The 12,733-nt window shown below is 41.0% G+C and overlaps 1 protein-coding gene across 3 annotated transcripts; it reads right to left on the reverse strand.

The window, feature by feature from the left end:
- Nucleotides 1-1,895: 1,895 nt before the first annotated feature.
- LOC118414679 (glutaminyl-peptide cyclotransferase-like) lies at nt 1,896-12,359 on the reverse strand. 3 transcript variants are annotated; one of them, XM_035818882.1, is made up of 9 exons: nt 12,136-12,359; nt 9,975-10,124; nt 9,249-9,371; nt 8,797-8,943; nt 7,365-7,466; nt 5,438-5,596; nt 5,215-5,320; nt 4,214-4,330; nt 1,896-3,911 (listed from the first exon to the last, which is right to left on the reverse strand). In XM_035818882.1, the coding sequence occupies exons 1-9, from the start codon at nt 12,286-12,288 to the stop codon at nt 3,751-3,753; spliced, it is 1,218 nt and encodes a 405-aa protein (XP_035674775.1). In that variant the 5' UTR covers nt 12,289-12,359; the 3' UTR covers nt 1,896-3,750. The 3 variants fall into 3 exon arrangements, with proteins under 3 accessions (XP_035674775.1, XP_035674781.1, XP_035674785.1); XM_035818888.1 differs by lacking the exon at nt 7,365-7,466 and adding an exon at nt 6,640-6,684 and having other exon boundaries at nt 12,136-12,358; XM_035818892.1 differs by lacking the exon at nt 7,365-7,466 and having other exon boundaries at nt 12,136-12,356.
- Nucleotides 12,360-12,733: the final 374 nt, after the last annotated feature.

Genomic DNA, 12,733 nt, shown 5'->3' on the forward strand with positions numbered 1-12,733 from the left:
AGTACAAGTTGTGAGCTATATAGACCTATCAAGGAGGTTGTCTTTTTTAACCTCCTTGGAACTATGTATCCTTTTAAAAATAATGTGTTTTATTTGCAAAATTATGCCGTAAGCCTAATAGCATGTTTAGTTTCAATGACTTAAAGAGTAGACATTTTTTTATATGATGCACAGAAGTAACAATGATGGATGATTTTTGTTAAGTTATAAATATAATTTTTGTATGACATTGTGTCACACTTCAAGTTGATGTTATTTCTGTGCTTTAAGCCATTTAAAGATAAATAATATTGTTGTATACTAGTACTTAGTAGCTTACAACGTATACCCCCATGTAGACCCTCTTTTCAGACTGGACAGGGTTTTCCGCATTCCGGACTGGACAGGTTTTTCCGAAAACCCCATAAGGGAGATCGAATAAACCAAACCAACCAAACATATATTTTATGCTGTAGATTAAGATCAATTTTGTTATAGAATGTTGATACTCTGGGGAGACCATCAGTTTGAAAAAAAATTAGTGATGTAAGTTATGACTTGGCAATTATAATGTTAACGGTAATTAACGCATTAACACGCGATTATAATGTTAATTACGCGTTAACAACGGTTAACGTTAACATTGAACCCACCTATCCTCTTCAGCTAACCTCTGACCCTGCAGCTTCCTCAGGTCTGCCACATGGGCCTGAGGGAAACTTGTGTTCTGCAACCAGTCAAGACCTGAAAGTGAAACATGTGCTGTGTCAATTTTTGTAATAAATGGGGTTTTCTGTACCCTGGGAGCCATCCGGGGTCGGGCAGCTTGGGCAGTTTATCGGTAGCCCAAGACACCTGCCCGCCGAGCTCATGTGAGGTCGGCGGGCAGGCTGCCATGGCTCCCCGAACAAAACTCGCGAAGAAATCTCTCTAGCTACCCGTCCTGTCTGGATTCCCAGGGTAGGTTTTCTGCTGTTGCATGATTTTCTTATTCATTTCAATACAACAATCTCAAGTTGGTAACGTTAACGTTATGGTTGCGTTATGGTTCATCTTGTCAACATCCACCACAAAGGAAGAAAATGATCGTAACTTGTCGAAAATGTTTGAAGGCAATATAGAGCCAAGGTGGAACAACAGAGCAGCCCCACGCCCGGCCCCCCTCCCCACCTCAGCGTGACAAACTCACGTACCGGCCGCTGCAGATGTTAACGCCTGATCATACTGGTAGGCAGCGAAGAGACTTCCTCCTCCTTCAGAGGAAACCGATTCTTTTGTCCCTGCTACGGGAAACAGGGGCGAAACTTCATGGGGTCGAGACGAAAGTTCGTCTCCGCCAGAAGATTCCGCCATGACAGCGTACACTGTAGTTCATTCACAATCTGCTAGATGGCAGCACTGCACTTAGTACACATATCATCATCTTTTATAAACTCTCTAATCAGAGGTTGATGGGGAAAATTGTGACCTTTTTCTTAAATGCCGTCTTTTTCTGTCAGCTATTCTTACAGAAAAAGACGACATATAAGAAATGGTGGTCATGATTTTCCCCAACCTCAGCTTGGAGTGTAATCATCATCACAGTTTGAGTCATATCATGTGAACAAAGTCTACTGAGCACAGCTTTAAGGTTTATCGTTGCGGCTTGTTTTGGTCATTTTCTGTTTCTGTTGGGCCTTCTGTTTTGGGTTTCGTTTTGCACCATAAAACCAACAAAAAGACATCCTAGTAGAGAAAGTGGAGCTGTATGGAGAGTAAAGAAAGTCAGCAACAAAAGAGTGTGTGAAAGATTTATCATTTCCCACCGTTAATATTTTATTCTAGAGGGCCAAGCTCCTTATTCAATATCCAGAACTCTGATGATTAGCTAACACTGCTACAGAAACAAACACTTAAGAACACACATGGAGAAATAACAGATTGTAAACATTGTTTATTACATCCAAAATGTTCTTGTGGAGCCTCTATAACCTCCTTGGTGGGACAGAACACAGCATTGAATACATCAGTCACCACAAAACCCTCCTCTAACAAGGTTTTTCACCTCAGCAATTTGAAGTACATTTATCAGTCTGCCTTCCTTTATCTGCCCCACAAAAAGACATTGCCAGTGTGGTTCATAAACTGCTCTCAATTAAAACATTCACATCGTAAAAGTATTTAAGGCATTCTAAACATCATACAGTACTACGTAAAACCAATACAGCTAGACGCATCTACATTAAGAACACCTGGCCAATCTGACCACTATTTGGTGATATATTTTGAATCCTTTCTATTGTGACCACTTGTCCACATAGACCCCAATTTTAATCTGTAATATTCATGGTCTTCTTGAGTAGTCTTGACCATAGTTATAGTTAGATGTACTTCAGCATAAGACTTCTTTTCATGAAATAAAACATGACATAATCATCTGCACCTTATAACGTTATGGTTTACAACCATAACTTTCCTTACTTTCTGGAATGGACTTGTCCTACAGGAGGAAGGACTACTACAGAGCACACATATATAAAACATACCATCTAAAAATCAAAGTCTAACAACACCCCATGCCCATGGGCTGCAAACCATCCATTTACAATATTCATGATACCTTCAATTAATACAGAATATGCTGAGATTTTTTGTTATACTGTCACATACATCAGATATTTGAAATGCGTAGACCACTTTTAACATTTGCTACTATCACACTGCACCTCCATTGATGGTGATGACTGTTGGTGAGAGATTTCTCTTAAAATATAGAATCACCTTATCTTTGTAACATCAAAAATACATGTTCTCTTAAAATCATCACAAGAACACTTGAGTAGCTCTGATAAACCCAGAAGTTTTCTTATACTAATATTTGTTTCTGGTTACTCAATTCTGGGTACCAGCCTAGTTAGTTTAAACTTGCCCCAGACATGGTAGGTGTGAATTTGAACTAACCACAATGGTACCCATGCTAACCTTCTTACACCGGATAAGTGGCATTTTGGGAATCCACAATTCAGCCCAGCTAGCTAGAGAGTTCAAACCACCATGTTTCTACAGGCTGTGTTTCCAGTAGACATATATATGCCCTAGTCATTCTTTAGCTTCTCATTGGTAGTGGTAAGGATGTCTAAACTCCAGGTATTGTAGGATTGCACTTTACATGTTAGGTTGGGTTGTGTACAAGGCACTTCCTGTGCTCCAGCCAAAGGTGGAACATCAGGTAGAACAATGGTGCCTTCCAAAACAACTTTAGCAGCTGTGTACCTGACTTATTGTGTAGTGTTGAGGATTATGTTCCAATGACATCTTGGAAGACGAGTTACTGTAAATGTAGACTCGTTCGCAGTGATTTTATGTTAGTGGTTTTCATGTTGTCAATTCACATTCAATTTGTCAATTTTCCATGGCAGTGAGAGACTGCAGTGCATGGTGCTACCGCGAACTTAAAACCACCGCGAGCAGCTTTTTCCCGCCACCGCGAAATTAAATCCCTGCGAACGTAAATGCATTTACAGTGACGAAGATACTCATGAGTCAGTGAACTGTAACCAGTTTCAGTGCCAAAAGAATCTTTTACATATCACAATTCACAAAACACAAACTTTGGTCAAATAGCTTTATTTACTATCATGACATCATCTCTTCACCATCTCTCTATTCCTTCAGTAGCACATTTGTAGACAACTGTTTTAACCTCCTCCCTCTTACACCCATAACCAATACATGTGGTGTGAAAGGCCTCAGCAGGGAGAAGGTAAAGACTGTCTACAGATCTGCCTTTAGTCATTTCCTGGCGCTGGCTAGATGCAGGTACTCGTACACGAAGGCGGTGAGGATCTTGTTGAGGTTGGCGGTGGTGGGCTTGTCCAGGTGAGCCTCGTCGTCTGTCGACCTGTGCCACTGGGGCGGGAAGGGAGCCGAGATCACGTGGAGGATGTTCACACCTGAAACATGTGCAAGTTTAGATGGATTAAGTAACTCTGTAAGCTAATATAATTGAAAAACGTTCATACAACTCACTACATCCTTCACACCAGGCTGCTGCCATTGTTTGCTGATACAATAACAACATGTGGAGAAGAGGGAAGGGCCATTTCCACACCTTTACCTCAGGAGACTCTCAAGCACATGATTCTACACCAAGCCACCCAAATAAGCAGCAAGTAGGAGGGATCCAGGCTGGGATAAACAGGAACCTTATGCCAGTTGGAGCTGGACTTGGTCAAAGAAAAACAGATCCTCTAACCTCTTTCTAGGAAGGGGATGTGGTCATCCTCGATCCTGCCATTATACTGACGTCCGGTGAAGTACTGGTTGGAAGAGTAGTGTTCATCCAGGAGTTTTTTTGCATGCAGGGATTTCTCTGTGAGAACAAAGTCGAGAAAAACACTGTTACCGCTGGTTACATTGTGAAACACACATCAATTGTCTTATAAAGGTTTGACTGTATAAGACAGTGTTACTTGGTGAGAAAGATCAGTGGGTACTGAAATCATGTGTTAACCCTTAAACTGCCAGGCCCGAATATATCCGGCACGCATAAACATGCCCTGTGTGCCGCACCCGGATATATCCAGGATAGCATATTCTCCCGAAGTAGCCGCTTTGCACATGTAGTGCACGAACCCCGGAAGTTAGGGACTTCGGCCTTGTTCGGGGGTTCCTTTTTGGAGGTCAGCGGCCAACCCTGGCACTGATATCATTTTATAGGGCTGAAACTCTGGCAGTTTAAGGGTTAACTTATTGCTCATGGTCAATTGATCTATAGTGGCCACATTTTTCCAGTCCCCTGAGTGGCCGCTATAGACAGGTTTGACTGTATACTGAATCTGTATGCTTCTCATGTCACAGGTGTAGCTACATAAATACATAGCTTAAGTAAATCTAGTTCCTGGAGGCCTGTCGGACCAGCCCCCTTTGGGGAAAGAGATTTTGTAAACACAGGAGACGTGAATATGGTTGTAGTTGTGAAAATTTGTATTGTTGACATCTCTTCAGCTAGCCTGAGTATCATCCTCCGTAGTGACCGCTGGCTCACGACTTTTGCTCCGTGGTTAGCAAGCAAAAGTCGTGAGCCAGCGGTCACTACGGAGGATGATACTCAGGCTACTCTTCAGCATGTTTACATGTACAGAACAACAACTAATCATTAAATCACTGTAATTTGATACAGAAATTTCACCAATACGCCTCAGCTATCCTCGTATCTCAGATGCATTGATTGGTTATGGCTCACGGCTGACTTACCGATATCCTTCAGCCTGTTGTACCACTTCTCAGCCGAGCCTCGGAACTGGAAGTTGGGGAAGGTGGGGTTTTTGGCACCCAGCAAGTCCAGCAGGACCATCACATCCTTCAAACAAACAAAACATATACCATTCAGCTTCAAGATTCAAATCAATTTTGCAAACCAAAGATGCATCTTACACAATGCAAAGATGAGCTCAAAATGATATCAATGCAAACTCACCATGCCATCCAGCATTTTTCGACTGGGGTCCTGCTCATGTGGTTTCTCTTCCAGTTGCCTTGCCAGATGCCGTGCTCCATAGATGGAGTCAGTACTTGTCCAGTCACGGAAGGCCTCCTCTCCATCAAAGAATATCAACTGAAGAGTCAAGTCTGGTTCCTGGACGAAGATGGAAACAACAACTTATCAGTAGACTTCATCAAATCTGTAACTAACTGTGTTGTTGACATTTGCATCCTGCTACATTTGCTTTCACTGAAATTTGTGTAAGGAAATTGTAAATCACAACAGTGAAAATGGACAATATCTAAAATTATACTATAGGTGCAAAATGAAAGCAGAAGACATGAAGTTGCATCTGCATGGGAAAGTGAAAGATTCATTGTTAGCAACCAGTTCGGTAATTTTTTTCCTATATCATTGTGTTACACTGTAACTTACAAATCTGCACAAGTGGCTATCTATTGCACTGTTAACGTTAACAAAAGATAAGCACACAGAACCTGTAGACAAATCAAGATCAATCTTTTCCTACATGTGATGAATGTATGGGCTAAATATAGGTTCAAGTTATGGTAATTTTATAAGCAACAGACTTGACTAATACAAATTTATCATTTGTCATTTACTATATATATTACACCTTATCACTAGATCCTGGCAGCCAGCAGGAAGATCTATAATGGTAACCAGTAACAGGGGACACCACAAACAAGGCACCTCCGGCAGCACGGGAACCTACAGGTGTACAAATAAACTTTCTATATGATTACTATCTGCCTGCAAGCTGCAAACCTTTATTTGATACACCTACTAGATGTAGACATATAGATGTTTTAGATCCTTTCAGACACAGCTTTCAACAAACAACGAAATTGGAAGCACGAATCACAAAATCATTTGTGCAAACTTCAGACGTATCTTTTTCACTTAAGAGCATCTGACATCATTAACTCTGCTTTATGAAGGATCTGCATAGCACTCATTTGCTGTGTGGTAACACAACAAACATTGAAAAGAACTGTACCCTTTGAAACACTCATTTACTAGTGGTCAGCTACTAGCACCAATATATAATTCTGATTGTATGCAAAGATTAGATGTTTTCACATTGTTTAACCACCTTACAAGTCCGACTAACACCAGAATATATTCAGCCGCCACCCGTTTCAAAAGCCTGAGTTGCTGATTTCATGACCCACCTTACATGACGTTCCATCTTCCTTTATGCATGTGTTGCTGCGGAGCTGAATATGATGGGAAGCAAAGCTGGTAACTAACAGTTACAGTAACATTAGCATTAACAAGTATTCAGTCAACAACAGGGCACACACTTCCACTGGTCAACATCCATGAATCATACTGAAGAGCTTTGTGTGACAAGTTTGGTCATTGTGAAAATAGAAAATGGCCATGTCACAAGAAAAAACTGTCGCAAGGGGAAGATTAAAATTTGTGCAACTTTTGGTTTAAGTAAAAGCTATGCACTGCTGAAAAAAATGCAGAAAGTTGGATGATATTTCATATGTTCTACACACTGTCCATTATTTTCTTTTCGTGCTGTATTGGAAACACTGAACTGTACAATGTCAACACTTCCAATAACAATTTTGCAGTCAGATATCCCAGTGCAATTTTACAGTGAAGGTCAAAATTGTCATGTTTTGTACCAGCGCAAATCTGCACATGAATCCAGCTGACATTTCAGACTTAGCGTTAGACCTACCTTACAAAGTAAAATGACAAGTAAGGCCATTCAAAGCCTTATAAACTGGTGAAAACCAGGAGATAGACCTCCAAAATTCCAAGAAGTGAGAAAGAAGACAAGAGCCATTGCTTCTGGAAGCTGAGCAGTAAGAAAGTGTGCACGTGTTGTTGGCTGAATGCCTTGCTGGGTTAAGGACAGTTAGGAGGTAAGTTTGTATACCTGTTGTGCATACTGTCTAGCCCCCTCCCAAGTCTCAGCACTCAGCCTTTCCCATCGAGCCCACACCTGGAAACGCTGCCACCATTCCCGAAGGTATTGTTGCTGCAGCAGCACCATTCATACAAGTGTACAGAAAGGAGGAAAATAAGAGGAAAGAGGACATAGCTGATGCGACAATCTGGCTTTTTTTGGGTTCACCAAGTGAAATTTGCTTCTGAATAGCTTCATCAGATGACAGTCACACTGTATTTTTCCAGCTGATGAGCTGACTGTAGTGGCATTAGTATTTTGCACCAAATCTCAGCACACCTAATGAACAAATTGCAATTTCTAGTCACACTTTGTGGTCATTAAATACATCAGAGGGTCCACTGAGAATTAGTCAAGACAGGATGAATGAGAGAAGGGAGGAAGGGAACACGAGGGAAAGGCTGCTACTGACAGAATGTATACATGCATGCTTCACCCATTGGACTCATGGGCATATCTGCACTGGTTACATGACATGTCAGCAGGGAAATGGTGGATTCACTGATATGTACAGTGTGTATACTTTAAAGTTTATGACACATATATACTTTAAAGTTTATGACACATATATACTTTAAAGTTTATGGCACATATTGCAAACCATCTGAACTGATCATGAGCCTAAAGCTGAGCACAGCTCATCAAAACAACCTTCCATGATCTCTTGTAAACTATGTGAGTATTTCCTGTGACATAACAGTGTTTTTGCCTATTAATCATAATGGTAGGAATGTTGTCCCAGTGATAGGTTAACCTTATGAGAAGTCACATAAATCTTTGGGTGGTGTTACATGCTATGTTATGCTAGTTTAACAGAGCAAATGCATAGGTCAGTGGATTAGTCTTGGTAACAATGCTAGCAGTGTTAGAGGTACATAGAACACACAGGAGTCAGTGGGGTGAGTTCTGGTGTAACTGGTGACTCCTACAGTAAGGTATGCCATGGTATAACAGCGGACGTCCTCGGCCACAAAACTACAGATGGAGTCTTCAGCCTTATCTAGAATTAAACATTTCTTCAGGAAATTGTAACATGTGCCATTTCTTCCTTTCAAATAAGACTTGGTAATCAAGTAAATATGTTGGTTAACTTCAAACACCAGATACAACAACAAGAGTTATTTTGCATCTGTCCTGCATTGAGGACCGGTATCTTAGAGACATACAGAATCCTATCAAACAAGACATAAATATGGTCGATTTCATGTTTTTGTAATAAACTGAAATACTAGCAATCATGACTGAGTATGGAACAATCGTAAACAAAGCTAAAATGCATTTTCAATCCATAATATTAGAATCATCAAACAACTTTTCAGGTATACTGTATAGACATCAAATTGGCTGCACACTGCTGAGACAAAACTGCCACTTTATTGACATCCACATCACACATACTCACCTTGTTCTTTATACTACCCAGCTGGCTATCTAGATTCTTCACAATATTCAGCATCAAGGCACAGGGTACAGCCGAGTCGGTGGCACCGATAAAGCCTTTCAGCTTCTTGGAGTCGTAGTGGCAGGCCAGTGTTAGATGCCTCTTGGCCTGAAGATGTGATAGACAGGTTTGTCATGAATGAGAAGAAACCTGACAGCACATACATAAAAAGTACTACTACTACTGCTATTGCTACTACTGAGTAACCAAGTTTGTGGAACTAGAGATATCTGTGTAATGCAGTATTTGCAGCTGATATTTGAATTACAAAGGCAGGAATATCAAACATCTTGATCTTTTTTCAAAGGACGATGTTCCAAAAGAAAAAAAGAACATGTCCCCATTTCAATGTACTTGCTTCAAATATTGGAGAAACTACCGGTATCATTTGTGGCACATATTGAGAAGGCTACCTGTGGGTTCAGTGTGGCAATGATGTTGACAAACTCCACATCCCCATATGGAGTGCTGTCAGTAAATCTGTCCTCATCCACAGTCCAGCCTGCCTTCAGGTTATTCAACTGTTGTACAATGTGCTGTCAAAAGGATAACATAGAAATCAAGGCAAAGATAACAACAGACCTGGGATTAAACTGAGCATGGAACAATAATTGTCTCGGGTGGCATCAGGCCTTCTTTTTGGGTCAAGCTTGTTGTGATTATGTCAGAATTTAAGAAAGGCTTGAAATCATATTTGACTTGGAAATTCAATTTGAACAAGACCACATCATGTCCAGGACAAAAATACAAACAAAACATACATAAGTCTGCTACAGTGCCATGATTGAGTACCAGGAGGCCCAGTATTGAACTTGGCCATCAGGTCAACAAAACCTACCCACGTACCAAATATCATTGCAACCATCCAAAGGTTCTTCCGACATTCTCCCAAAAACACACGCACACATGCACAACCATGCAGAGTGAAAACTGTACAATGTACGTGTACCTCCTAAACTAAACAAACATTAGTAAAAACTAAACATCATCAATACCTGACAACTTAATAATCAACAAGTACTTGTAAGCGTTTGTAAGTATTTACTAAGAAATCAACTAGAGCCTCCAGCATGAGTGGATGTTTATAAATTGTTGTACCAAACAGAACACAAACATGACTATTAAACCTCTGGGTTTACCTGTCTGACCATCTGGTTTCCCGGCGTACCTGGAACCCTTTCCTTCAACATGGGTCTGAGAAGTTTCTCCCACATGTCATCAATGTTGGCTACATCCTTTACCAGTTTCTCCAGCTTGCTTTCAGTCAGCTTTCTAAGCTTGTGATTATTCTGAAAAACAAGAATTCTATATTCATTCATGGCCAGTCCACATGCCATGCACATCATAATGCTAGACCTCAAATTCTACAATTCACACACAACTCTATTTACATGTATCAAAGCCCTTTCCCATTCAGGCCTCACACTGGAGTTACATAAAGACTACTTAAAGTTTTATAGCAAGCGAACTTCACTATCTGTGTGTTCTGATACAGCTACATCAGACTATTTCTCTATAGTTATTAGTTTAGACTAGAGTATCAAGTGCCTGGCACTTATTCCATTTTTAAGTTATAATGGATATGAGGTATAATAAGATGACTAATCTTCTTTCACAATTTACCAGAACTAATGGGGTAGATGGGGTATGTGAACCTCTTGTGCTGTTGTATGGCATAACCCACTGGGAATTGTACCACTGCACCAGACAGAGGCTGGTCTCAATCTCCACCTTACTCCCTGAAGATAATGGGGTCAGACAGGGTCGAGATTCCACTTCAAACAGGCTGACTTCAAATGCAGTGTAATGAAAATAGAGACGTATTTGTAAAAGAAGAAGAAGGTTTGTCTCTCTCGGAAGTATTTTAAACATACATGGCTGCATTTCCTCAGGTACTAAAAGTATGATTCCTGGACATTATGAAATATGGTAACATTAGATCTAGTTTTATACCTTGTCTATATATCTGTGTATGCAAGTCAAAGCTAGTATGTGGGCGAATGACGCAACTTACACAGTGTGTATTCCAATCACTGTTAATGGGTTTGGTAAATTTCCCTGAAGAGTTGCTGTGGCTGATATGACGACTGTAGGTACATGTGCCCTTTATTGCGGATCAGTGATTAATACATGGCATTTTCATGTGCGTCATTCTAGCAGGTCGCTGCACAAATGGGGTTTTGATTTTACCCTAAAAAGCTACAGTCAGGGATGAAAACATATTAGTTACATAACGTCACAAATGTTATCTGTTTACTAGTGTAAGAAGTCAGAGGGGCGAGTAGAACAGAAATAAACAATATATACAAACATCCCGACAGACCCGGGAATCAAACCCGGGTCCTTAGGATCACAACACCAGCGGTCTAACTGATCGAGCCAAAAGCCTGACAGGCGTTTGGGATGGCCAGTTAGCACTACTTAAACCCCCCACTGTTACACTACTCCCCCTCTTCTTCTCAAGATTCGTCCTCGAATCTCCAAGTTCGAGCACCCTGATTTCAGGCACATCACCGGCCAGGGCCACGTTGGGCGCCAATGTAAGAAGTCAGAGGGGCGAGTAGAACAGAAATAAACAATATATACAAACATCCCGACAGACCCGGGAATCGAACCCGGGTCCTTAGGATCACAACACCAGCGGTCTAACTGATCGAGCCAAAAGCCTGACAGGCGTTTGGCATGGCCAGTTAGCACTACTTAAACCCCCCACTGTTACACTAGTACTGTTTCAAACAGTTTAATTTAGTTCATTCAAAGTGAAAGCCTTCTTATTGCTGTTTGTTCATCAAGCATCTTATTTGTTGCTAAGAAAGACGAAGATTGACTGAATTTACTTGCCATACAATAAGGTAAAACAAAATCAAACTCAACTCTAACATATACAATATCAGTTTATGTTTATAACGTTAATAATCATCTGGTGTATGACTGTCTGCTGGCCAAACACTTAAGTGCTGCCTGTCTTCAAGTTCAACCTCCCTAGTCCCTTCAAGTCCACAAAATTGATTGTTTTCTGCTGTGTAAAAAAAACAATGACGAATCGAACCAAACAATTGGTTTTACTACAGAGTTGTGTGAGGTCAAGTTTCATGGGTCAGTGCCAAGCACTCAAAGTGCCGCCTGTATTCTGTCTTCAAGTTCAACAACAACTTTTCTCAAACTACATGCGGTAGAATCAGGGCTCCGTGAGCTTCCATATGGGCCCATATGGTACATATTTCACAGCCACAACACCGATCCCCAGGAGATCATTTTTACGGACGTTTGTCGTTAGGACACTGTGTTGTAAAACGTTACCTTCTCCTCCGTCCAATCCCCGCTGCTGCCCTCCCGCACAAACAGTAAAACGCAGACCCCCACAAACAGCAGCATCGCCGTCCGGACCATCTTGCCTGTTGGCCCTGAACTGGGTAGTACTCCCGGACTTTCGTAGGTTGAAAAATTAGGCATATATCATGTGTAACTCATTACTTCCTGCACGGCGGAGACCAGCTGATGACGGGGCAGAAGGTACTGCGGCAGTGAGTAACCATTCACTATAGCAAGCAGTTCAACACTGGTTGTTGCTTTATTTTTGTAAAATTAAGTCCCGTTATCACAAAACATGTAACTAATGCGGTACTGATAACATTTTTAACTATCTTACTGTTTATTATTGGCAATCTAAGGCTTCAAACTTCGAGATATCATGGTCTTAAAAGTATATCAACTGCAAGCCAGCGGTAAGTAGTCTAGTATTGTTTGGGGTCGACAGCCGTATCACAGCGGAGTACTACAACATTAGCCGGGCATATCAAATCTCTCTGATTGGTCAATGTAATGGAATAGTCCACCAAAACCAGTACATAGGGGAGGTTTGAAAGAAAATATCTGGACATTTTAAACATTTTCCAAA

Source organism: Branchiostoma floridae, chromosome 1 (genome assembly GCF_000003815.2).
Source record: "Branchiostoma floridae strain S238N-H82 chromosome 1, Bfl_VNyyK, whole genome shotgun sequence".
Lineage (NCBI taxonomy): Eukaryota > Metazoa > Chordata > Leptocardii > Amphioxiformes > Branchiostomatidae > Branchiostoma > Branchiostoma floridae.

Bases quoted from the DNA above. Each gene is read 5' to 3' on its own strand.
- LOC118414679 (XM_035818882.1), bottom strand. From the start codon at position 12,288: ATGCCTAATTTTTCAACCTACGAAAGTCCGGGAGTACTACCCAGTTCA. The intron at 5,597-7,364 runs GTATACAAACTT...ATCTTCGTCCAG, and splicing joins CTAGACAGTATGCACAACAG to GAACCAGACTTGACTCTTCA. The intron at 5,321-5,437 runs GTGAGTTTGCAT...GTTTGTTTGAAG, and splicing joins GAAAAATGCTGGATGGCATG to GATGTGATGGTCCTGCTGGA.